We start from the raw sequence: 26455 nt of genomic DNA, 5'->3' as shown, positions 1-26455 counted from the left end.
AAGATGGCGGCACTATGAACTTAAACAGATTGTTTTAAAGGCGCGGTGCCGTGGTTTAGTATTTACGTGCGTGGCCTTACTGCGAACATGATGATGCGCTTCTGAAAGTGTTTGTATGTGTATATACTGCACGAATACACAGAAAGAATACTTTGTGTACAAAAAGGCGTAAGAGGTGATGCATCGCGTGTTAAATCGGTGTGGATTACGCCATTTTATTTGGATAAGCGAGTATGTAAACTGTATTACTAGATTGGGTTTATCTAGTTTGGTAATTTACCTATACGATCCTACCTACTTAGATATAGTAGGTAGTGTATTTCTCGCATGTGTAGTGTGCTTAGTATCCTGTATGTACACTTGTGGGAAAGCTACACCAGTACGTTTACGGCAGTCCATCTCGGAAGGGTACACGATCGAAAAATGGATCTTGGTGCCGCGCGTTCGTGTACGATTTCACGAGATTGGATCGTGAATATAAACGCGTGTGTGCATCGCAAATAATCCAATTCTTATAACGGTGAACTTGTTGAACGAATATTTACCGTTGGTACGCGAGATTACCAAAAGAATAACTTTATTTATTAAGAGTGTAAAATACAAGAAAAAAATCACCGATTCGACAAATGTAATACGAGTTACACGAATAGAGTGTGAATCCTCACACTGTTTAACTCTACAGATGGTCATCGGCGATTCGAGTCATCTAATTTCCATTGATTGTATTTATAGTTGTCTCCCTACCCGGTTTATTTTCACGTTACGAAAGATTCGTGCATTTTTTAGTAGCATTACTGATTTTCGTTCGAATCTACCCATGATTTGAATGGCTAAAATATTTTTTCCAAAATTCCATAGCGTTGATTATGCGAATGAAAAATACAAAATTTAACTGTACTATATACTATTTTTACGTGATTCATGGTGCATGTCTTACTCGCATTCGTCCGGTCGTGTCGTTAAAGGTGTCTCTATATATATGTGATCCTACGTGTGTAGGTGTGTGAGAACGGGAATGATCATTAAATTTCTTTGCTGTGTTACATTTTATTTATCGTCGACGTTCAATTTTTGAATTCGTTTTTTTTCCATTTCCGTCACTCTATTACGTTTTTATGACTTTTTATCTAGTACATAAAAATGATCGACTTACTCCTATTCATAAATTCGTGTGATCTGAGATAAAGATAGACTTTTGGAACTTTTTTTACTCCTCGTCTTTCTTCGTGTGTTACGTGTTTCACATGACAAATTCTCATCCTCCAGGTACATTTTTTTTATACGACACACACGCCTTCCACTCAACCGCTCGATCGTTTCACTCGTGCGAATTTACAGTTAACCGATTCGTTTTTTACTCTATTTTGAATTTTTTATTTCCTTCTTTTTCCACAATCTACGAACGTACGAGCATTTGTCCTTGAATAATTGAAATCATACCGTGCCTACTACACGCTTTACTTCCCTCATTGTTTTTCTTCGCTTTGGAACTTTTTTTAGTTGATTATTTTGTGCCTATTAGTAAAAAAGTGTTCACATGCCTATGTTCTATGTTGTACATTGTCAAAATCTTTCTTTTTGCCTGATGAATGGGTTTGACTCGTTTTTTGTCATATGCATCGCAATATTAATTTAGTGTTATTGAAATGCATTGAAAGTTTTGGTGTTTTACTTTTTATGGCATGAAAAGAAAAGCTTGACATGCTGCGACGAAAAATCATGGTGTCTCAGTCACATATACAACTTCAATGTTGGGATCTGTGTTAATCGTTCATTTATTTGTGTTGTCCCCAGTGTGGTGTTGATCATATGCCGTGCGGTAAAGGAGTTTGCTATACTGCTATAGCAATCGTCATTTGAAAGAAAACGGCTTAATCAAGCAAAATTTTGACAAAAAGAACTTGAAAAATTCGAAAAGACACAATAATTATAATGGAGTCAACTATAGCAGGACGAAGACGTAACGCTACGAGGCACTCTGCCGAGGATCAAGCGCTCGACCAGATAGCCAAAGAGGTATAGCATGCTCATGCCTATAGAAGCTACGAAATTCGTTTTATTGTCAATTTATATAGCTGGGATGGAGCAACAAGATTTACCAAAGCTCCACCAAGAATGGATCCATAGCAACTCACTTATTTTATGTTTATTCAATCATTTAGGAGACTTTCCTGTTAACTCGATTGTTTTATTTAAAATATTTCAGATGGAAGTAATAAAAATTAAAAATGCTCGGGGTTGTTAGAGGTTGAAAATAATTGGGCAATAATTTGTGGATCATAATAACGCTTGATGTCCTGTCTTTAATGTCCTGGGATCTAAACGATGTTTGTGATGTCTATTTTTTGGTTTTTTTTCTAAAAATATTTCTGGCAAATATATAAAACAAACTAAAAATATATTCTGGCAATATATAAATATAAAATCCCTCTTCTGCAAAATTCTTGTCTGTTACAGGAATTTAAAACTGAATAAAAAGGGTGAAGAGAAAATACTTCACAAAAAATATTATCAAGTTCACTTCATTTAAAGCTCTTGAATCTACTAGGAAGAATTTTTAATCATAATGAATATTACTCATTAAAGTACAACATTTTTTAACTCAAGCTACTAACTTTTATCAACAATTTCCTCATTTCAAATTCAAAATAATTTTTTAATTCGAATTTGAAATGGGAAATTTATATGCAAGAACATTTAGAAAATGATATTCAAAATTCTTTCTGAATTTTTGTGAGATAGACCAATTTGAAGAATTTGTCAAAAACATAACTTTTCAAAAAGTTTATACCAAAATAATTCTCTTTATTTATGGACGCAATGGGGAGATGGAACAGAATATCTGCGACAATTTCGATAAAAATATTGTATTTTTTAGGCAGAAGCGAGACTGGCTGCTCGGAGACAAGCCCGTGCTGAAGCTCGGGAAATTCGGATGCGAGAGTTGGAAAGACAACAGAAAGAGGTGGAGGAGAATGCTGATAGAGTTTACGATATGTGCTCGGGTGAGAAAAACCCGTTCGTATACATTTTTTCAAGTTGGGCATTCATTTATTGAATAATATAATTCAATGCGTTAAAAACGAAATGCATTCTCTGTTATGGTTGAGAATTTCATATGATTTCCACAAATATGAAGAAAAAAAATAATTTTTGCAATCCTATCACGGAAATATGAAAGTCTTAGGAGAATTCATGGTCATTTCGCGAACATCTGACTTTTGGCGAAGAGCCTTGAACGTAATAATAATCATGCCATTGAGAGAATTGATCAACTGATGTCAACGATGATTAAATTAGCAAAATGAGTGTTAACATATGTGTAACTCGTTGTGACAGCAGAAGGTAACAGAACAATGCGAGTAACGCCTGATCCAGTGAGAACGTCACGCATACTCGCGAACTCGAACAACTTCCAATCAAGTAGAAGATCATCGGAAGATTCGTTGGAAGATGCAGGTTTAAGCAGGGATCTAAGAGTAAGAAAATAAAATATTTATATTCATCCAAATGTGTGGTTTTCTCTTCGAAACGTGCCATTTCCGTGAAATCCATCAACATTAATGTTCATTTAATCAAATTTTAGTTAGAGCTCAAAGAATTCGAGGAAAAGTTTAGAAAAGCAATGATAGCGAATGCACAGTTGGACAACGAAAAATCATCGTACGCGTATCAAGTTGATTTATTAAAAGACAAACTTGAAGAGCTGGACGAAACAACCGCACAACTGAGACGCGAGCTTAGGGAAAAAAATAGAGAAGCCGAACAGCTGAAACGTGTCAGTCAACGATTAAAGGAAGATTTCGATGTATGCAGAGCTCAATTGCTGGAGAGGGACACTCTCATTCAGGTAAGACTCGTTTGATAAAAGGTAAACTAATTTGTATTGTTACGATTTCATTCGAGACTAAAATTGAACGTATTTTGTTATTTCACAGGAAAATGGGCTGGTCATAGTGGACGATGAGGGTAGTGAAGACGATGAGCATGGAACGGTGAATGGATCTTGTTACAGGAAAAGAGTACTAGTCAGCACAGAGGCTGCCGAGTTGTTAGAAAATGCTGGTGAAGGCTCGCTAGGTAAAACTTGCAAAATTGTTCACAAAATTATTCAATTAAATAATGTATTTTTTAATTTCATACGAATTCGTATTCTTATTAGACGTTCGATTGAGAAAGTTTGCTTCCGAAAAGAAGGAACTGCAAGATGAAATTGGCCACTTGAGGTTGGAATTGGAAGAAGCAAAAAGTCGTCTTAGATCCGAGAAATCCTCAGGTTCAGTATTAGGTATAATTATCGCAGCGAAACAATCGATTTTCACGATTCTCGTGTTCATGCAAATTCTTTTATTTTTCCTTCCTGCAGGTGGGTTCTCTGATTCCGAGGATGTTCAGAGAGAAGCGAACAAATTGTTGGCTGATTATAAATTTAAATTGCAAAAGGCCGAACAAGATATGTCAACGTTGCAGGCAACTGTCGCGAGGCTAGAAAGCCAAGTTATACGTTATAAATCCGCTGCTGAAGCATCGGAAAAAGCGGAAGATGAATTGAAAGTCGAAAAAAGAAAATTGCAACGAGAGGTACGCATTTTGGTTTTATGCATCAGTATCAAGAACCGCGGCAATAGTTCGAAGTAAAATATTGAAAAAACTCAACGAGAGCCCTTGCCGCACTCTCATAAACTTGAAAGTGACTTTTTCGAAATGGCTTTTTCAATATACGTTTCTGGCTACGCGTGAAATAATTGAGAAAATCCTTAAATTTGACGTATACAAAATGAAAGTTCTACTGTTTTATAAAGAAATAGGTTCATTATAGCGAACTGAGTCGCATATTGCTGAATGCTCTTCGATGTAGCATAGTGAGATTCGCTATCTTGTACTTTCTGGAATCTGACCACAGGCCGTCGAAATATTGCTGACATTCGCGATAACGAGGAATGACCGTTACTGTGACCAAGTGACGAGTACCTCTTTTATTCATAGACTTGCGTATTCATAGACGGCAAAACAAAAAAAATAGAAGTTCTAGATGTTTCAGTAATATTGGATTTCAGATGTTGTTTACTGGTTAATTCTTAGAAATTTGACCCATTAATCGGTAAAACGTGTGCTGTAGTAAAAGAAGTCTTTTGAATTAAAAACTGAGATAGCACGTATTATTGCTCAAACAAGAAGTTAGTTCTAACAATCTCATCGATAATAAAATCATTCTGAAACGTGAGATTTCCCGACTCGTGAAATACGATAAGAGCTTGGAACTCGTGATCTTTTTCAGTAACGTCCTGTTTTGTAAAATCTGATTTGTAAAAAATCTGAGAAAACTTGTTTTATTTACGGAATGTGTTTTCGGAATTTTAAGATTTCCTTCTAGAAGTCTACCTTCACAAAATTTGGAATATATAAAAATATTCATTCCTGATTTTTATTTATGAATTATTGTTTATAAACAAATTTATTTTATTTTCTTTGCAGGTTCGTGAGTCGCAAGGTCGTGTTGAGGAGCTTGAAACAGCAAATTCCCACTTACAGAGACGTCTGGATAAACTAAAGAATGCTAAATCGGCGCTTCTTAAAGATGCGTCTCAACGATAAGAAGATTTGGAGTGAAAAGGAAAAAAAAGATTTTAAAAAATCGCCTGGATGTACAGGATAAGAGTTGCATTTGTGTCGCATTAGACGAGAGAAAAAAAAATCGAGTAACCCCATTGATGCGGTTATAAAGCGAATAAGCGCGCGCGCGCGCACACGCACACACACACACACACACACACACACACACACACACACACACACACACACACACACAAATAGAGATTATATTCAAATTTAATCATTTGATTTGCGTCTTCCTCGATGTGACGTCGATTTTTTTTCTTTTTTCATTTCTCATCCAACGACAAGGAAAGGGCAAATCGACGATATCTCGAATGGATTTCCGCACGACCACTTGGATTTCGACAGAAAATCAAACTATTTTCGTCAAAATTATTGTTGGTCAGCGAATCGTCGAGACTCGACGATCGGGCTAGATCGATTTTTCTTTTCCTTCTATTTGTTATTTTTTTGTTTTCTTTTTTACGTCCAAACGGTTTATCCTGCTTGCTCGATAACCCACATTACTCTTTGGATCCTAAGAATCATGAAATTGCGTGAGATTTTTATCGTATTACGGCAATCGTTGCAAAACCATTTCATAGCACTGGTCTATTCGAGCATTTGGTCCTCAGAATGGGTTTATGTTTCAATAAAATTTCTCCCGTCATTTTCTTCACTGAAAGAAAAACGTTTTTTCGAGTAGGTCTTTGATGTAATGGCTCCGTGTGCTATGCTAAATAAATTTTTACAATTTTTTACTATCGATGAACAATGAATAAAAAATAAAAAATAAAAAAAATACTGTAAATGTGGGTTGAATGTACTGAAATTTTTTGGTGATGAGAAACGTAATCCCAGTGATCGCGTGTAATGATAGAAAGTTCATTCTGACCGACGTTTTCCCTGAGTAACATACTATATTTAAAAAAAATGAAATAAAAAATACAGAAAAATGTTTGACCCTCGTGTGGTGATTTACTTAATTGGGTACAATACGGCACCAAGGGATATAATTATGCGTCGTATATAAAATTTATAATACACTGTGAAATACGTGAAGCATTTCACATTCACGATCGACTTTTATTATAAAATTAACAAACTGGCTCAGCCGCCGATACGCGTGTCTGATTTGGATTGCAATTTGTATTTATTATTACGAGATGGTCTAAACGACGACCAGTAGGTTTATAATATCGCTTCGAAATCTAATACGGAAGGAGAACAACAACAAAACAATTGCCTAATGTAATGTTTGTAATTACTATCAATATTATCACGATTAACGCAATTTTTTTTTTTTATATATATTTTAATTTTCCTTATCAGTTCCTGCTCCCCTCTTATTTTCAAGTGGGTATAACGAGGAAAACATATTTCTACTGTTGTAACACAAAATGTGCGATCTCGTGAATGCCAATTTCAGGATAAATAGTTTTTACTATTTTTCTTTATAAATTCAACAAAAAATATGATTATGGTATCATTGATAATAATGAAATGGAAGGTGATGATGGAGTATCGAAATTATTTTTCTGTCCAACAGGAACAAATCCAATAATCATATATTTCATTTTATGAATACGCTTTTGAAATAAATTAATATCATTTTTTTAATATTATTCCGGTGTCCTAATGTTTATGAAATTTATCATTTATGCTATAAAAAATTATTTTGAAATAGTTTCGTCCAAAATTTTGCATTCAGATATTTAATAATAAAAACTGTCCAGAATGAAAATTCATGCCAACTTCGAGTTCTCGTGTTTCAAGTTTTACCCCTTATATATATTATATATATATATTGAGACGAACAACTCGATCGGTATTGTGCGTCGTTGCCGAGGGTAAGACAAATATATATATATATATAGAAAAGATATAATTATATATTATAATTATCGAATCTTTTGTATCTTCTGCGGAGTTTACCAGATTGCTATATACATACCAAATAATCGAGTTACGGAAAATCGTATTCATTTATTTTCATATAACCTTTGATTTTCATACATATTGAATCGTGTTTAGAAAAATAGTTCAATGAATCTTGATCCTACAATTAAATAATTGCAATTATGGAATTCTTCGATTATAATCGATTTCAAATTGATACCCTTCAAAATTCGGAGGAGCGCGCTTGCTTATTATATATAGTGCTGAATACAGTGGCTTACGCCATCTGGTTGAATGGTTGTGGATATGGAAACAAGCACGAGTGCAAGAGAAAGATAGAATTATTCAAGGAACTAAACGAATAAAAAAAAGAAAACACCATCGCGTTGGTTAGCGTTGGTTCATACGTCGGAGTGTGCCTTATTGAAAAGTGTACGATCCATGTTAAATACATACCGAGGGGTTCGAGGCGTTTACCTACTAGCGTATATAGCAACATATACGAGCGATCCATTAGTGTATATGTAATGATACAAAATAGTACTCTAGCTGATACCTGAAGTCTCGCGGGTGTGTGGCTGTGTGTGTGTACAATAGCTCAGAGTTTGCGTAAATAAATAGTACTGTAGACAAATTTTTATTCGCCTGTTAAACCGTTCATTAGTTTTCGTGATCAAATTTCACTAAATAAATTCGTTGACTACTATGTACGTTCGGAACGTTTATTTGGAATCTGTCAAGTGCACTTCGTAAATGCACAATTGGAGAAAATATTTGCAATTAATAAGGTAGGAGAAAAAGTGATATTTTTGTCATATATAGATCTTGTCCATTTCGTATTTATATGTTCTCTTCTAGTTTCCCTTGTCGTACACATGTCTTTGGTCGAATGAAAATTTGCTATGTCAAAATGCCTCTATTTTCGTTTTGCGTCATCTCCAGATGTTTATGGATGAGCAATTTATCATTCGCCAAAATCTGTATTCAACAACTATATATAGAGAATGTAAACTATTTTTTACAGTAAATGAAAAAAAGGTCACGTTTACGGAAATTTTGTTAAACAAATGTATTGTTTTGAGGATGAACGGAAAAAGATAATTCTATAGTATCATTGGATGTTAAATTTTTGCTTCTCGTTTCTCATTTCCTCCTTATATTTATTCTTGTTATTGAATTCACGAGCAGTTTCAAAAAGTCATTGAGTATATATATTATGTTGATAAACAGTTGCAACGTTTTCAAGATTTCAAGATTCGAGAAACTACTTAACCTCTAAACCTGGCTCCAACATGTTTTTTTATATTTAACTCTTAATGAATATTTTGAAATACTTTTTTAAAAGCAAAAGAAATACCATTGAATTATTACTTTAATACAGATATTTCTTTCCAAATTATATTGTATCTGGAAAACATTGTTGCATAAATTTATCAATCGTAGCAGCTGTCCAAATACTTTTCCATGTTTGGATTTCTTTGTAGATTTGTAACAACGAAAAGGATGAACCTGATCGAAGGTATCGGCGATGAAGTCACTTACTTTTTTATCATCATTGGAATTCTCTGTATCGGTTGGTTTGCTTGGCGTTCTACCAACATAGCCGATCAACCATTAATACGCACAGTACTTATTCTTCAACATCGAACACGCACACGCATAGAAGAATTCAGAGCCAACAACCAAACCATTGGCGCTCAAACTGTGGACACCTTAATAGATAATCCTCTGGAATCCAATGACAATATTAGTGATGAAGTTGACGGAAGTTGTCCAGAAACGAATAACACAGGTAATCTAAATACTATAATTCTGGAATTAATCAGGAATAATTGTGATATGTCCTCTGTGGTTACAGGTATTTGCAATTGAACAGTGAATGTTGATAAATGAAAGTAGAAAAAATCTTTGAGGCATCAAAAATTATTTGACAAATGGTTACATTTGATTTATTTGAATGAGGAATATTTATAAAATGTAAACTATTTTTCACTCCTCAGTTTTAATACCATTCAAAATGTACGTTCAGACATAATCAGCTTCTATAGACATTTCTACACCAAAAAGATGTTGGCAGAAAAATAAGAACATTCTAGCAGGTTATATAGCAGAATCTCTAGAAAAGTACAAAAGCATTCCAGAACCTTCCTGTAAGAAAAAAGATTGTCAGTCCCTCACATTGATTGTATAATGATGATGAAAATAAAAAAATAGAGAACACACAATAAAAAAATCTTACTAGGAGATTTTACTATTTGTACAAATTTTTAAAAATATGATCTCTTTCTTTCTGCACATAAGTTATTGATTATTTGACATTGGGAAGTGGGAAAAACATTTGAAACCAAAACTACGGAATGGTTGGTTATAGATGAATTATTATTTTTTTAGGAGACATTTCAGTAGAGATTTTTAAGGGTAAAAAACATTATTTGGACTGATTATTGGTATTTTGGAAACTTTATCCTGGCATTGCAATCTCTGATACATTAACTTTGTTTTTTCTTAAATTATTGAGGATTATCAAATCCTCTATAGATGTAAAATATTAACAGAAACGAACCTTTGTTTGAAGCGAACAGCGAAATTCCTGTGGGATCGTCGAATCTACAAGCGGCTGCAACTTCTGAAGAAGTTTTAATGGAAGCAATGGATTCGTTTCACAATGACGACACTGGATTATTGAGGAAACGTGTGAAAATAGGTGCATCTGAAACAACGTCGCCTAACATTTCGGGAACAACGCCAATTGTTGACGAATCTGAAGTATCCGAGAATATATCGTCGACTAGTGAGAATGAAATAACGATAAAACTGAAATTCATGAACGATGATCAGAAATTAGTGACGGGTCGACTCAAAGAAATGCTTGGAGAATTTAAAAGGTTTGCCATTATCTATTATCATTCCTCGATTCTGGTTTTTTTTTCATTTGTTAAACATAAATTGTTAAACATAAAATCTTTTAGGAGGCATTTCCAAGTAGAGCTCGAGTCGCAAAAGCGAATACGATTAGTTTTTAATGGACAACTTCTGCAACCCGACAATCAAACGTTGGAACGTTGCGGCTTGTACAACAATTGTGTTGTACATTGTCTTGTGCATCAACAACGTGTCACATCGGGTTCGAGCTCACAACCAAGTGCGATCGATAATTCATCGTCGATTTACTCGAGTCCTCAAACTTTTCAAAATTTACCAACCGGTACAGGTATAAGTTCGGTACCGAATGACTGGGACCTGAGCAGACTTTTAGTTAGTATTCTCACTTTGATCCTGGCGTTTGCCTGGTACTCGCGATACCATTATGCTCAATTGTTTACAGCGCCCACGACCGTTGCCCTTTACGCTCTTACTGCAATCTTTTCACTCTCGGTAGTTGGCCATTTTTTCCCAGATCAAGATACTTTGAGAAACATTGAATGAGAATGGTGCGTTGACTTTTTATTTTATCGTTACGAATTTAGCGATCACTGAACCAAGAGCCCATCGGCTTCCCCAAATCTTTTCTAAAAAATCGTGCAAATATGTTTTATAATGATTGTGAAGAGGAAATGTTTTTCTTTTGATGATATCCAATTGTAACGGCTTCTCATTTTGTACGAAAACAAAACGACGGCTTTTCTTATTTCGATCAATTATTTATCTGGAAACAAATTTATTGCCACTGGCAATTGTTCGCGTGCTCGTCTTAACCCTTCAAGTGCACACTGGGTCGTTTTGACCTCATAAGCATATGGATGACGCAAGAAGTGTGCACTCAAAGGGTTAAGCAATCTTTCCAACTTTTTCCTACAAATTGGAGAAAAAAGCTCAAGACAATTTTTTCCAACAATACGACAGAAGAGTTCAGTCAATCCAATTTAACCATGAGCTAGCGAATAATTGAGTATAAAATTAATAAATTGATTCGACTGTTAAAGTGTGATTTTATTGAGTTAAATTTTTACGTTGAGACGTAAACAAAAAATTTATTGGAACTTTCTCATAATTTTTTCACTTCACCGTTGTTACGTCCTAGTACTATTCTCTCGCATAATCACTGATGTGAAAATGGTTGTAAGAATAGAGCATAAACGATTGGCTAAATAGTACGCAAATTCAAATCAGGTATTCATAACGTATGAATAATTGTTGAAAAAGAAAGGTGAAGCCGAATGCAGAGCGAGCTCCCTAAGCGACACGAATTCCTTTCCTAAATTGGAAGATCAAGTGAACCGAAGTGAGCCTTGTAATGAGAAATTAAGTGTTTTTATCTATTAAAAATGCATTGTTCCTTCGAACAAGCTTGTACATAGAATATATAGTTACATTTACAACAGAGCAGTGTGAAAGTTTTGAGAAACTGGCATCGATTCTCTTCTTCGTCCTTTTTTTCACATATGATTTTTTTCCTCCGTGTTAAAATTTACCAGCCACTATTTTTCCTCGAACAAGAAAAAGTCATAAATCATTTTCTTTTCAAAGGTCAAAGCTGGACTTGTTGTAATTATTTTATGGATCATAAATAAATGTTTATTTATTTGATATCTCGAAATATTTTTATTCCGCCTTATCAGAGTGTTAAGTTAGAGGTTGGGAGAGGAACGATTACAAAATTCCGATGGTGAACAACACAAATGCATGACATGGTTTTACACGTGTATTTCCATCAACGAAAATCTCGGGGCATTCACTTTCTCCAATAAATTATTAACATGTTGTAAATTCTTTTGCAAACTTCAACTTTCCTTCAAATACTGATGAAATTTGTATTAACATGTTCTGGTCTTGAAAAAAAAGAGTATAAATACCACATGCTGAGCACAACCAAAAATAACACGAAAGTGAATCGAAAAGTCGTAATGGTGCAACGAATGTTCAATGTGCTAAAGAAAATTGTGTTCCGTAGAGGAAATTAATAAAAAAATGAATCCATTTGTTTTGACAGTTCGAAATCTCCTCGAGGATTTTCAACGAGAACTGTGTAGCCGTGTTGAGCAGCGAGGTTGACTCGATTGATGAAATCACATACAGGGGTTTCAGGTTTGTTCGAGAATTTTGGCAACGCACTAGCCTGTTTTACTGCATAAATGCGTCTCCCATTGAGATCTATAAGGTCACTCTTCTCATTGATTGATTCATTATCGAACCAGAGATCGTAGTGACAGCCGTAAACTCCGAAGATGACGTTGATTTCTCTCCTCAACTCTTGATAATTGATGATTTGCTGCGTTTTTGAATTACGCAATAAAATGGTACCTTCTTTGCTGCGAGCACCGAACCTTGGTTTTAATCCAACGATTTCAACGTTCACGAATTCCGTTAAAGGTTTTTCTGTTTGTTTTTGAATGGATTTTTGGCAAGTCGTTTTCTTAGCCAATATCAGTTTCATATCGACGCCCTTGACTTGTTGCATCTCTTCGACGATAATGCACGCGTCATTCGTTAATTCACTGATACGTTTTTGTGGCGTTTTCGTCGTGCTCTCGATAAATTTCTCGTACTCGACGATTATTCGGGCGAGTGAACTTTTTTCATCCTTGATCTCGTAATAAACGTCAGCTTCGTCGGACGGCACGAGTTGTGCCTTTTTACGTAATTTTTGTACGCGATTTATGATTTCCCTGGCGATTCCCTCGTCCTGCATCGATTCGTCTGGCGTTACATCCAGCAATATCAAGACATTGCCCTCGCTGTGAGCTTCGTACCGATTCGACAATTGTTCGGCGGCTGGTCCGGTGAAACTGAACATGAGACGAATGTCTTGCTCACTGAGATTGTGTCCCTGCACAACGATTTCCTTCGTCGTCAGAAACTCTTGCAGTTGCTCGTCGGTCAATTGCTTTATCGCTTGCATCACTGCCTTAAACTCCCCCTTGAGTCTGGCCCCGAGGTTCTTGTGGTCCGGTTCGGCCCTGAGCTTGACACCGTACTTTTGCTTGTTCGTGGTAACGGTGAGTTCTTTGACATTAAGCTCTTCGAGAACGTAAGATTTGAGGGAGAGTATTTCGTCGAGGATGGCGAGATCCTGATGTATGACGACGATTTCAGGAAGAGGATATTTCACTGGTATGGTTCTACGATCTCTGACAATCCTGCCGAGATCGATAATTGTTTGCATATAAGAAACAGCTCTTTCGATCTTTTCGTTGATCATTTCACGGCGCACTTCCGGTATCATTAGGTAATGCACACTCTCCATATTTTCTTTTGTTGGCTCAATGAGTTTTGACAAATGTTGGAACATGAATTCGCTGAGAAAAGGTGTAAATGGAGCGTTTATACGTGCCATCGTGTAAACCACGGTGAAGAGCGTGTTTAAAGCGTGCTCACAATCTTCGAGACCGTTGTCGCCCTTTATACGACGACGATTCATACGAACGTACCAGTTCGTCAGGTTCATTATGAATTTAACGAGTCGTGGAACCACGGTGTACAGCCTATAGGCTTGCATTTCTTTTTTCATAAATTCAAGCAGCGATTGAGTAAACGACAATATCCATTTGTCCATTATGTTGTCGGTAATGCCCGAGGTCACCGTCGACTCTTTGTAGACAAATTGACGTTTTTCTTCGCGCTCGTATCGCTCGATATTCTGCATGAGAAAACGGAAAGCGTTGTACCAGGGAAGGAAAACGTCTTTTATAACGTCCCTGACACCTTCTTCCTTGAAGCGCAAATTTTCGGCTCTTACGACCGGCGAATTGATGAGGTAGAGACGGAGGGCGTCGGCTCCGTATTTATCAACGACTTCGGTAGGATCCGGATAATTCTTCTTCCGCTTCGACATTTTTTGTCCATCAGCGGCGAGGATGAGACCGTTGCAAACGAGATTTTTGAAGGGTGCTTTGCCAAAGAGAGCGGTCGATATGACGAGAAGAGTGTAGAACCAACCGCGGGTTTGATCGATACCTTCAGCGATGAAATCCGCTGGGAAGCTCTGTTCAAAATCACTGACGCGTTCAAAGGGATAATGCATTTGAGCGTAAGGCATCGAGCCAGATTCGAACCAACAATCGAAAACTTCGGTGATTCGACGAAGCGGCGGAAAACCAGGACGCTTCGAAGGGATTTCCAAATGATCGATACTCTCGCGATGGATGTCCGTGATTTTCGCGCCGGTCAATTCCTCGAGCTCGGCTATACTTCCGACGCAAACTACTTCTTCCTTATCCTCAGACATCCAAATTGGCATCGGATTGCCCCAATAACGATTTCTACTTATGGCCCAATCACGGGCGTCTCTCAACCAATTTCCAAACCTTTTTTCTTTCACGTAATCCGGTACCCAGTAAGTCTCGGAGCTTGAGGACAGCAGACTGTCCTTTATGAACTCGACGCGAACGAACCACGATGGTACAGCTTTATAAATCAACGGAGTATCCGAACGCCAGCAATAAGGATAACTATGCTTCGTTTGGCCGCTCCAAACGAGACGACCGCGCTCTTGGAGGTTCTTCATGATCTCTTTGTCCGCGGACTTTACGTACAACCCCGCGAAATCCTTTACCACGTTCTCGAAACATCCGCAACTGTCCACGGGACAGATAACTTCTTGATCTCTTGTAATTATGCTGGCTTCCAAACAGCAACGATAATCGTCCTCACCGAAATACGGAGCTTGATGAACTATTCCTGTTCCCGTTTCCGAAGTCACGTAAGTGTCGTTTAATACACGAAAAGCTCCTTTTTCTCGCATGAAAAGGAAGTACGGAAACGGCGGATCGTAAGTCTTCCCTTTGAGTTCAGAGCCCTTTCTTTTGTTCATTATTTCATAAAGATCGCTGGATTTAAAAATCATGTCAAGACTCGACTCGAGTATAATGTACATTTTTCCCGAAGATTTCTCCTTCACTTGGACGTATTCGAAATTGGGGTTGCAGCAAAGCGCTAGATTACTTGGCAACGTCCAGGGCGTTGTTGTCCATGCGAGAATCGATACTCCTGGCTCTTCCAACAGAGGGAAAGCTACTACAACCGATGGATCTACAACGTCTTTGTAATTTTGTCCTGACTCAAAGTTCGACAGTGGAGTGTTGCAACCTGTCGAATATGGCATCACTTTAACACCTTGATAAATGAGACCCTTGTTGTAAAGCTCCTTGAAAATCCACCATATCGATTCCATGTACCAAGGATAAAGGGTCTTGTAGTCGTTTTTAAAATCGATCCAGCGTCCTATTCTGTTTACTATCTTTTCCCATTCTCCCGCATATCGCATCACGATATTGCGACATTCTTTATTGTAATTGGCGATACCCATTTTTGCAACATCATCCGGACCCTAGACAAAGAGAATCTTTTCAATTTTTTAAACAAACCAATGCTATCGTTATCTCAGGGATATTTCCTTCATTTTTCCAATTTTATAGACAGTTATGAAATTGTGTAGATAGAATTAGAAGTTTTTGCAAATTGTGACAATGGAAACGCCATATGGAATCGATTTATAACAAGTTTGAAAAGAATTTGAAAAGTTTTTGGCTAAATAATGTTTTTAATCCTCTAACTGATAGTATAATAGTATAATATTTATTATTTATGAGAAAAAAGTGCATAAAAATCAAATGATGCAATCACCCAAAGAATTTCAATTACAACTCAAATTTACAGCAAATGAGTTATCGAAGGGAAAGGTCCTTTCCAAGTAAAAATATTTCAAGTGTTAAAATTTGTTAAAAAAAATTGTTTATATTTGTACAATGCGAAAAAGTAATATTAATTTGTTTTTATTTGTATATTTTGAACAAAGTTAACAAATGTTGTGAATAGTTTGAGATGTAATTGATGAATTATTAAATTTACACCATGGTATGAATAATTGTGTAAAAATTGTATATTTCAAGGTTATGTAGAATGTCATAAATACCTTAATTCCCAGGACGTTGTCAATTTCATATTCGACCGGTAACCCGTGAGTATCCCATCCAAATCGTCGTTCAACATGATGACCGGTTTGATGAGCATAACGAGTGACAATATCTTTGATAGTGCCAGCAAGTATATGACCATAATGAGGCAAACCCGTGGCGAATGGTGGACCATCATAAAATGAGTACCTTGGTTTACCTTTTGACTGCCGCAGACAATTATTAAAAACGTCAAGTTTTTTCCATAATTCAAGAATAGTTTCCTCTTCCTTAGGGAAATTAATTGATTCGGGTAATTTTTCTCTCATTATGGTTGTTTTTGATTTGGCCTTTTAATGAATACCGGTACTAGCTAGTACGGTACGAACATATGCAGCACTTGCACGCGTACACGTTGCGAGCTAATTTCGTCGTATAACCTTTCTTTTTCACTTCGGCTTGGAACGTGCGTTCGTACCGTTGCTCACGCTGTGATCACTGAAATCCCTTCACCGGCCCTGCAGCCGTCTCTCATCAGCCGCACAGGTGCACGCATGCAGCGATGCGTCGAGGTTATGTTTAGAAATGTCAGTCACAGACAGACCACTGAGACATAAATTGACAATTAAGCAGTATCATCTGATAAGAGAGAATTAATAGCATCAAATAAGAAACATTTAATTTGCGTTTCGAGCGCTTTTTTATGATGACCTTTGAATGAATTTAGCAATCTTTGAAACGGCCTGACGCGAATTATTGCGAAATTCGTCTGCTCGCGTGAGAATTCCGCCCCTCGCTTTCAAAATTCCAACAGGAAGAGTTATCGAAGGTTTTTTGCTCGAATGAAATTTTTCCCATCTCAAACAGTAGAAATATATATTTGTATTTACATAATTGTAAAATAAAGTCGTCAGAAAGTAATCGTTTCGAAGGTCACAACAATTGTAAGTTACCAATAATCTACAAATACATATGGCATTGGACTGAACATCGTTTAGAGTCTTATACAATATAATTAATTGCTATTATTTCAACACTGGAAAATATTAACATATAAAAGACTGAAGAAAAAATAAAATTCTGTAACAGAATGAAAAACTTTTAAATGACTTTCAGGCAGTTGTCTTGAATAATCTCAAAATTGTATTTTGTTAAAATGAATAAAAACTTTTTTGCCCTTTCAATCTGATTCACGTGTTATTCTTGCTCGCCTACTTCGGAAAAATATGAAAAAAAGCTCTTCGAGTTTTAAATTTGCACTAATTTTTGTATAAGACATTAATATACAAGAAAATCTTAAGTACAACCAGGGTTTCATACGTATTCGACAGATATAAATGCTTTGGGATTGTACATGGTATTAATCGATTATATTTTGTATTCCTTATGATATAGTGGACTTGTATGCACTAGAAATAAATCTCAATCCCGTGTTCTGCGAAGTTTTGGAAACTCAAATTAAATTTTGCCACTTGAGGAAACTGGGAATCTGATTTTTAGTGCCCAATTAGCAGGGCGCTACAAAAAGAGTATTCAAGGGTCAGATACCAAATTTATCGTAGCTTTGAATGAATTTTTAAGTATCTGTGTCCAACTTTTTGACCTCATTTGAAATTGTTTTTCTGTTGTATTACTAAGGGACCGTGGAGTCTGTTAAATTTACTACAAAATATGTCTACACGTTTGTCAAGAAGAGTACGATTTGTGAAATGTTATCAGAACGTCTAAGGTGAGGCTAATGCCGTAAACTACGGACTTCATTAGACAATGGCATTCAATCGAAATTCAGTTAGATTTGATTCGAAAAAATCATCAAACAACGAATTGAAGACGGTCGATTTTCCTCCGAGTTTCAAATAAGTTTTAAGAAATTAAAGCTACGAAACGAAATGAATTATCGCGAATTTTTTTAGCGCGATGTCTATTTCTCAAATGTTACGCGTCTTTGAACAGTAGTATTGCATAGAATGCGGCAGTTTTCTATCTATTCTATACTTTCCTCCATGTTCCGTATATACATTTCAAGAAATGAAGGAAATTCGTACGCTTCTCTTGTATCAAAAGTTCGATTTTTCTCAATCTCGACATTAAACTCTTATGAAATAAATAAAATGAACATGGTAACTACACATTACGCCTGAAAAATTTCACAGCTTTTGACCTGGAATTGTAAATTTGATGACTAGTTCGAGAACAAAAATACATACGAAGAGAACGTTGCATTCTGTGATAAAATTCAGAGCAACAGAATATTCTAAGTCTGTTGCGTTTGATTTTGCACTCTTTGACGCGGCAAACCAACGCAAATAACTTGTCTCTGTTCTTCTGGATGAATGAGCTCGTCGGTGTGCTTCCATCGCCATTTTTTCTCATTCTCTCTGACTCGACGATGGTCAATGTAGCTCACAACGCAACTCGCTGGTATCCAAACTATTGCTGTGCATATAATCACAGCTCCGACGATGTTATCTTTCAAGAAACGTATCACTTTGTTTATGTTTATGTCTTCGATTATGTCCCAGAACCTTTCGACAACATCCTGTATCGTTTTCTCACAAATTCCCTGGATAAATATAACAATATTGTCTTCAATACATAAACGTTAAAATTGAAAAGCAAGCTTTCAAAAATGTGAAAATTCATTTTTTTGAATATTTAGATTCTTTTCCTAATTTGTAGTTAACAAATTATACGAATTGCATCGAATCTAAAATGAAAATTTTCAAAAATATAAAATTTGTTTATTTTTTTCACATTCAAAATCATTCGATTTCGTGGCTTGTTACCTTGTTACAAAATCCTTGAATGCAAGGAGTACCATCTGGCAAGATATCCGGTGGGTCTATGGGGAAACAAGTCTCGTTCATGCTCATTCTGCAGCATCTTTTGCAAGCGTCGCTGACTGTGAAGTATCGAAACGATTTATCTTATTAGAAATCACTGAAATGAGTTGGCTGGGAAAAATTGAAGGAACAAAGCAGTGACGTACTCGTGTCACACATGCAGCTTTGCAATCCTTGAGTCTCGCAATATGGAACACATTTTCCAAGGCGACATTGGCCTCTCTCCAAACAGCCAGTTCCATTTTTCATTGGTGGAGATCTTGGACATTCACTCGATGCTCCGGTGCATCTGGATTCTTGTTCACAAGTCGCGTATTGCGCATCTCTGCATTTGACTCCCAATCTCATGAACGCACAATTTTGGCAGCAAGGTGAATTCTTGTCACTGGAATAATAACGAAAATCACTGTCAGATTTAAAAATAAAGTCGCAAGCACCAAAAGATCTTTTCGTTATCAATAAAATTAAAATTCTTCAATTTTCTTTTTTTTACATATTGTCAAGTTCCTCCAGTCGACTTAGTTTTCAAAAATGTTCAAATGTTCTCGAAAAAAAATTAAACTGTAACAAAAGTACCTGCAAACAGCGCCTTGATTCCTACGTAACTTGCAATTTTTGTCGCAACAGGCGTCATTGTCCTCAGTTCCCAAAAGTCCTGCGTCACATTCCTCGTCACCCTCCACCCGCAAATTACCACAGAAAGATTCTTCGGGCTCAGAGAAACATCGACCTGACTTTGCTTGCAATACTTTTCGGATGGAGCGAAGACTGCACGGTGAAAAACGCTAAATAATCGAAAATGAATATTTGTTGTTCTTCGATTATTAAAAAAACATCTATTTCTTTTGGACGTGATTAATTTTTTTGAATTTTTTCGAATCATTACACTACTTACCTTGTTATTAACATCGTAGCCACTGACACTGTACGTGTACATGAGATACGATCCTCCTTGACTAGCGCTGGGGCTGCATTCCTACATAATATTAAAACGAATAACAATTTTGATGGAGATATCAGAAAAGAATCGTATTAATTGTTCAAATTCACAAAACATCAAGATGGCTCGAATTGTTAAGCTTATGTTTCTAATAACTCGAGTTATTTGAACACCTCGAAATCCTTCTGATTCCATCATTAAAATTAGAAAAAAAATCTTGTTTATAGAATTTAGAATAAAGTAATATTGGCGGGGGAATTTCGCTTAGCACGCAGCTCAAAATGAACTGTCAAAAAGAACTCCTGTACCGTTATATCAGGATCGTGTTCAGATCCCCAATTGTGACCGAACTCGTGTGCTGTAACAAGATCAGCCTCACGCGTTATTACTCTTTGTCCATAATGGTTTCTGCTCGAGCTAAGTCCCGAGTTCAAATAAAGCGTGTATCCGTTTTTGAAGTACTCTGCAAATAAACCAGTTCTGTACAACCAAAAAAAATTAGAATGAGATTTGAACAATTTAATTTTGGAAGTAATTTTTACCTGGGGTGCAAATTCCACCAACGGAATTTCTGCGGGGTGAACCAACGTAAGCGAGACCAAGAATGCCTCCTTCGAATTTAAGGTCCGTGAACAAATGAGCGAGACAAAAATCTTTGTGACTGTATTCGCGACTGAACACCTGTGAATTTCAATTCATCGTTAAAAACTCATTTTCCTAGTTTGTCTAGAAGACAGTCTCTTTCATTTGTTGTTTATGCTTCAAATGACAATCGTCGTACATACTTCGAGCAAAGTCCGCACATCCCATTTTTCTCGAACCATGTTGTAATGTGTTTCACCACCTCGTACTCGAGTTGGTTCACTGTGGACCACGATTTTTTTTATCACGAAACCCATGCCCTTAAATCCGTCCTGTTCTTGACGTTCTTGCCATAGGGTATCGTTGTAAATTTTGTGAACTCGGTCGATCAAACTTATCTGAAAAATTACAAATTATGTTCGGTATTACAAATAATTACACGTTCGTTTAAAATGTGTCTTTACAATTAATTCTTAAAATTTCATTTTGAAGTAATCAGAGGTTTTGCATCGGATTGCTAGCATTTGTGATTGGAATTCCAATTCTAATAGTTTACTCACCAAGTAATTGATCGTAGTTTTTGTACTGCTCGCTCCCATTTCCTGATAAAAACGATAATCGGCAACGAGCAGTAAAGGGCAGCGAGTTTTAGTTGGAGTGTACTCGTAAGTTTCCGATTGTCTTTTGGTTCGAACATGTCCTCCATCCTCATGAACATCGTCTGTCTCTTCAGTATCATCTTGTATGTATAAATCGATAAAGATATTAAACGATGAACTACTGTAGCAATGAAATTATCAAAAACTATTGACGAACTCAGGTTCATTCCTCTATAAAATACCTGAATCTTCTTGAACATAACCACAGGTCTTGGGAGCACCATGAGTATGACCTTCTCCATTTTCAAAATGTTCCCAACTGAATTTGACATCTGAAGCTTTATAAATAATCATACTATCGTTGCCCAAATGAGGCATGTGTCTCCATGATGGTTCTATGTGATAAGTTTCCTTGTCAATAGTTATACTCGCTGTCAAAACTCCTTGGTCAATGTGTACTTGAGCATGAGAATCCAGCTCACCGAAGACACGACCGTGATAAAAATTTTCATGATCTGAGAGATTAACGGAATATAAATAATAAGTACACATTACAATTAATTATTGATATTCTGATATCAGATATTGCATAAATATAAATGCACAATTGAATCCATCATCATTTGGTAGCAAACATCTTTTGAGAATAATTTTCAATGTGTATGTGAAAAAAGTTCAACAGAATGGGAAATTATGAATTGTTCGAACCTAAATGGACTGTTGTCTCTTCTCCATCCCCATTGACCTCGTACGCTTTAAATTTTGAGTGTATCACTTCTCTTCTTGGAGTAAGGATCAATCGAAAGTGTCTGGAATAGAAAAAAAAAATTTAATATAATGGAAAATCGGTTCAAGCAAGTCAGTAAGAAAAGTTTGATCACCTTCCGTGAGCATAAAATTCAACTTCACTGATTTTATTGTAAGGATGACTGCTATGCTGTACACCCCTTTTCACAATTCTGTGTTGAAAATGTGTGGAATCGAGGTTCTCATAATATTTCAAATTTCTGTGCAAACAATCTGAGAAAAAGAAAATCTCAGTTATAACGAGGTACTTTTTCACCAAAACGCGACATAAAAAAGTTGCATGACTCACTTGCAAAATGTAAGAGACAAAATTGCAACAAAAAAAAATAAAATTCGTAATTCTTCATTATTGGTATTTTCGCAAATCACTACTACTTGTTCCACTATCTGTTCATTAGAATTATGCCATGGTCGTTTTTTGAATCTAACTGGAATGTTTTCATTTTTATTCCATTACAAGCGTGTTGCAACTATACTGTATACTGAACAGTGGACACTGTACACAATCATATGGAGGAATCGATGTTTTTTTTCTCATGGAATCGACCAATCAGTGGGTAATGGGTATGGCCGGTATGGCGCATATTACCTACCGTCAACTACCGTGTATAGCTGTTGGCTGCTATTGCTTGTGTTGTCCGCTCGGCTGTCTCTGCTGCTCCGCTTCGGCTCTGGATTCCCTGGTCCTGGTGGCTGTGGATGGTTAATTGTAGGAATTGTACGGATGTTGGTCAAGATCATTGTCGATTGGTAATTTGGACGGCACAAATTCCCCATAGTTCAACTTTTGTTGTTCATAGAGAGATTAATAACAACTTTTATCGTTTTGAATCTCGACGTACACATTCGTTGAACAAAAGAGACGCGTTATCATAGTTGAACGCAAAATTAAATATATATGGATGTACATATGTTCAAAAATGTTTCTTGGTAAACAAAAGTGAATGTTAAATAAATATATTCGATTCATCAAGTCACATGTGTATATATATAAACTGTTAGTGCATGACTGGTGTACATATATGTGAATATTTATTATTCCTGTAATAAAAATACAACGTGATTTTCTTTAATCGTACTATTCATATTCAAATATTGAAGTGCTCATGCAGCACTTCAATATTTGAATTAGCGAGTGATAAGCGCTGCTGACTCCAAAAAATACAACCCGACGCTCTATTTTTACTACATTTATAACGAATGGTAAAACAGAAACATATTCTGTCTATATGAATCTTCGTGTTCAAGCCCAGTGATGCCAATGCAAAACTTATAGTTGCTCGTTTTTATTGTAACCTAAAAATAAATCTTCCAAATTATTCAACTTTATTAGAGATAATTTTCAAATAAACATTTATTTGTCGAGATACTTCAGGTGACTGGTTTTATATATCGTCAATGAAAAATTACATGCAATTCACGCTGTCGTTTTCATAAAAAAATTTTCCAAACTCGATACTCAATTCACTTTTTCACTTCTCTATGATTTTTCACAGAGATTTTGTTTTTCTTTGGTAGATTACTGCATTCAATGGCCAGATTTCGGGGCTGGAGGTACGGATTGTTCATAGGAGGAATTTTTGGAGTTTTCGGAGCTGCTTTATACCCAATTATCATACAACCAATTCTCAATCCAGAACCATACAGTATACAAAATATAATTTTATAAACAATTGGTCATAGAACCAGTTTGATATTTTTTCAACTTTTTAATCCATTTTTTTCTTCTAGAAACTTTTCGTCAGGCTACACAAGGACAAATCAGACCAGACAAACGGATCTAGAAAAATTATATTTGTATCAGCGTAGATTTTGTTACAATCAAACAATTATTTAGTAAAGAAATATAATTTATTATGTCATTCAATGTACAAGCTTACAGCTTTTTCTTCCTCCAAAAAAGTCCCATTCGAATGTCTATTCCACATAAAACTGTACATTTTATTTACAATAGAATAATATTTTGAAGGAAAATAAAAACTATAAAGATCATCTCAAAACTCCTCATCATCATAAACGTCGAGAAAAACATCAAAAGCCTCTCGATTGCAATTACCATCGGCTGTGAATACGTATTTATGGAATGTGCCATCCATACAAACAGCTGTAAAAAGAAATCAGTTAAATTCTAAGATGAATTGAGAATATTGAGAACCGGAACGAAAATTATAAATCACCTATGACTGAGCTTCTGGAACCAAACGCACAAACGCATGCACATTCTGGTGGCACTGTAAACGTAGCCAAGGCCCATTGACTCTCAACGTAATTGCCAAGAAATCCCATTTTGGAAAACCTAAAATTTGAAGCCACAAATACATAGAAAATTGAGATGCTATTCATTTAAAGTTGACAATATTCAGAGAGGAGAAATTTGATTTCAACACGTACGTTGATCTGCGGTTGAGGTGAGTATCTTTCAGAGCAAATATGTGAACAGTTCCCTTGTCACTAGAGGCACAAAGAAATTCGGAATCTCGGCTAAAAGTAATGCTAAACAAAATGGAAATGTGTGAAAAAATTTACAAAAATGATAATTAAGTGGGCGACTTAAAAGCAACTGTAATTTATTTTTACCAATAAACTGTTGCAGGATCGGCTCCTCTTCTTAATTCAACCAATAAATTCCTACGAAATCCGTCCCACACACGAACCAAAGTTCCCTGAGCTGATGCTGTTGCAACCATTGTTCCACTTGCATTTACCGCTAGACATGCCAGTGCCCCCTTTGCAAAAAATATTCCATTCTTAGAAGAAATTAAAACACGTGTGAGAATTTGAATGAAAAAAAAAATTAAGTTTCTCAGTCGACTGCAAAGAAATCTTCTCATGTCATAACCGTTTCTTGCCATAATTGAAATTTGAGAATTTTTTAAGAATGTGAGAAACCTGATGAGCAGCCAGAGTAGAAGGTGCGCTAGAACTTCCAGCCTCGGTGGATCCCAGATCTACCAATTGTACGCTACCTAATTTGTGTCCTGGGAAAGCTAATAACTGCTTATGGGCAGTAGCAAGAGTAGCAACTTCCACAAGCCCCATAGGATTGTCTCTGGTCTCAAGAGTCAATAATCTTCTTGTTGGTAAAGGAAACGAAAATACATGGATCTCTCGTTGTAAAGCAACTATGAGTCTGAAGCACAAGAGAAGACGGAATGCATAGGAATATTTGAAACTTGGGTTTGTTCTCTAGAATCAAAACACTGCAAAAGTTGAGTGTTCTACAAATCATTTCTACGAAACTTACTGTGTCTCGATAGAAAAAAATGTTCCATATTTTTCTCAAATTGAACTTGAAGTCTTTAAATTTTCATTGAAAACCAAAATGAAGCTATTTTTTAGGATGTACGAAGTGCAGATCTACACTTTTCTACACTTGTAGAGGTTCCAGAAACAAAATACCTACTATTTTGAGAACTGTGAAAATTGTTTAGTTATACGCACTTGTCTCTACGAAGTCTCACAGCTTTGATGGAGCTGGTGAAGGTAATTTCCATGACAAATTTTTTTGCCAGATCGTCATATATTAAAACTGTATTATCTGCAAACTTTGGTCTGGTACCTCCTGCTACAACGGCTATGACATTAGTACGCCAAAGCATTTCTCCGATGGAAACACTTCCCAGTAGATCATTATCGAAATGTGCTTTCTCAACTAGAGGCTCTACATTGTATATTCTCAGGCCTGATTCCATACAACAGGTGAAACATCCTATAATGGTATTGAATTTATTATTTTTATTAATTTTGAACCTTAGTGAACTTATTGCTGATCAGAAAAACAAAATTCTCATTTTTTTCGTCCTTCAGCATCGATGCGTCGCACATTCCTTTGTCTGTTATGTTTACGAGGAGGAAGTGTCATACCTTGATCTTGGTTGAACCGCAAACTCAAAATACCACGAGATCCAGCCATTTTTTTATTACTCAATTCACTCGAATGCTGCGTCGAGTCCGTCGAGTCACGATGTGTTGACAACGACTCTCCGAACAACGCTTTTTTCGTTGGGCGCTTCTGTTTATTGTTTGTGTTTCGCCATTTCGCATAGTCGCACATGGGGGCGATATGTTTTGATTGTGTGACTACTACACCGTCTTCCTTAGTCCGCGCATTCAATATATATCACGCAACAACTACACACGCGCAGCAAACTCTTTCCAAAATAAATGTGGACCTTTAAATTATGAGAGGGAGGAAGAGAATCACAGCTGACAGCGACGTGACTGTACACATGGACCGTGTATTATGTGGTTCATTGATTCGTGTAATAACAAAAAATTTGACCTCAAGCAACTATTGAGCTGTACTAAATAATTATTTTTGAATGCCATTCCAAAACGTTTTTTTTTGTTTCATGGTAT

The 26455-nt window shown here is 36.2% G+C and overlaps 5 protein-coding genes and 1 long non-coding RNA gene across 26 annotated transcripts; 3 read left to right on the top strand and 3 right to left on the bottom strand.

The window, feature by feature from the left end:
• Positions 1 to 64: 64 nt before the first annotated feature.
• LOC122406709 (leucine-rich repeat flightless-interacting protein 2) lies at positions 65 to 7220 on the top strand. 20 transcript variants are annotated; one of them, XM_043412341.1, is made up of 9 exons: positions 103 to 231; positions 1795 to 2016; positions 2879 to 3005; positions 3340 to 3479; positions 3587 to 3850; positions 3939 to 4080; positions 4163 to 4288; positions 4367 to 4581; positions 5476 to 7220. In XM_043412341.1, exons 2-9 carry the CDS (start codon positions 1933 to 1935, stop codon positions 5593 to 5595), a joined length of 1218 nt encoding a protein of 405 aa, XP_043268276.1. In that variant the 5' UTR covers positions 103 to 231; positions 1795 to 1932; the 3' UTR covers positions 5596 to 7220. The 20 variants fall into 20 exon arrangements, with proteins under 20 accessions (XP_043268284.1, XP_043268283.1, XP_043268287.1 ...); XM_043412340.1 differs by lacking the exon at positions 103 to 231 and adding an exon at positions 289 to 550; XM_043412350.1 differs by lacking the exon at positions 103 to 231 and adding an exon at positions 290 to 550 and having other exon boundaries at positions 1949 to 2016.
• Positions 7221 to 7781: 561 nt separating this feature from the next.
• Positions 7782 to 12021, top strand: LOC122406716 (transmembrane and ubiquitin-like domain-containing protein 1). Its single transcript, XM_043412363.1, has 4 exons — positions 7782 to 8282; positions 8979 to 9286; positions 10070 to 10379; positions 10464 to 12021. Exons 1-4 carry the CDS (start codon positions 8248 to 8250, stop codon positions 10918 to 10920), a joined length of 1110 nt encoding a protein of 369 aa, XP_043268298.1. The 5' UTR covers positions 7782 to 8247; the 3' UTR covers positions 10921 to 12021.
• A 102-nt stretch (positions 12022 to 12123) lies between these two features.
• On the bottom strand, positions 12124 to 16861 carry IleRS (Isoleucyl-tRNA synthetase). The gene is made up of 2 exons (XM_043412323.1): positions 16346 to 16861; positions 12124 to 15760 (listed from the first exon to the last, which is right to left on the bottom strand). Exons 1-2 carry the CDS (start codon positions 16652 to 16654, stop codon positions 12392 to 12394), a joined length of 3678 nt encoding a protein of 1225 aa, XP_043268258.1. The 5' UTR covers positions 16655 to 16861; the 3' UTR covers positions 12124 to 12391.
• Positions 16862 to 17184: 323 nt separating this feature from the next.
• On the bottom strand, positions 17185 to 22851 carry Tace (ADAM 17-like protease Tace). 2 transcript variants are annotated; one of them, XM_043412327.1, is made up of 13 exons: positions 22690 to 22851; positions 22171 to 22309; positions 21998 to 22098; positions 21532 to 21804; positions 21251 to 21429; positions 20894 to 21088; positions 20651 to 20789; positions 20417 to 20571; positions 20064 to 20144; positions 19745 to 19953; positions 19315 to 19553; positions 19112 to 19227; positions 17185 to 18888 (listed from the first exon to the last, which is right to left on the bottom strand). In XM_043412327.1, the coding sequence occupies exons 1-13, from the start codon at positions 22835 to 22837 to the stop codon at positions 18580 to 18582; spliced, it is 2283 nt and encodes a 760-aa protein (XP_043268262.1). In that variant the 5' UTR covers positions 22838 to 22851; the 3' UTR covers positions 17185 to 18579. The 2 variants fall into 2 exon arrangements, with proteins under 2 accessions (XP_043268262.1, XP_043268264.1); XM_043412329.1 differs by lacking the exon at positions 22690 to 22851 and adding an exon at positions 22386 to 22602.
• Positions 22852 to 23287: 436 nt separating this feature from the next.
• Positions 23288 to 23963, top strand: LOC122406721 (uncharacterized). Its single transcript, XR_006260052.1, has 3 exons — positions 23288 to 23471; positions 23615 to 23650; positions 23828 to 23963. It is a non-coding gene; the product is annotated as an uncharacterized lncRNA (long non-coding RNA).
• On the bottom strand, positions 23929 to 26306 carry LOC122406713 (WD repeat domain phosphoinositide-interacting protein 4-like). Its single transcript, XM_043412361.1, has 7 exons — positions 25961 to 26306; positions 25538 to 25805; positions 24986 to 25226; positions 24674 to 24822; positions 24488 to 24589; positions 24274 to 24392; positions 23929 to 24200 (listed from the first exon to the last, which is right to left on the bottom strand). Exons 1-7 carry the CDS (start codon positions 26148 to 26150, stop codon positions 24091 to 24093), a joined length of 1179 nt encoding a protein of 392 aa, XP_043268296.1. The 5' UTR covers positions 26151 to 26306; the 3' UTR covers positions 23929 to 24090.
• Positions 26307 to 26455: the final 149 nt, after the last annotated feature.

This window comes from Venturia canescens, chromosome 2, assembly GCF_019457755.1.
Source record: "Venturia canescens isolate UGA chromosome 2, ASM1945775v1, whole genome shotgun sequence".
Taxonomy (NCBI): domain Eukaryota; kingdom Metazoa; phylum Arthropoda; class Insecta; order Hymenoptera; family Ichneumonidae; genus Venturia; species Venturia canescens.
Note: the sequence above shows the minus strand (reverse complement) of the source record. Positions and strands in the feature narration are given on the sequence as shown.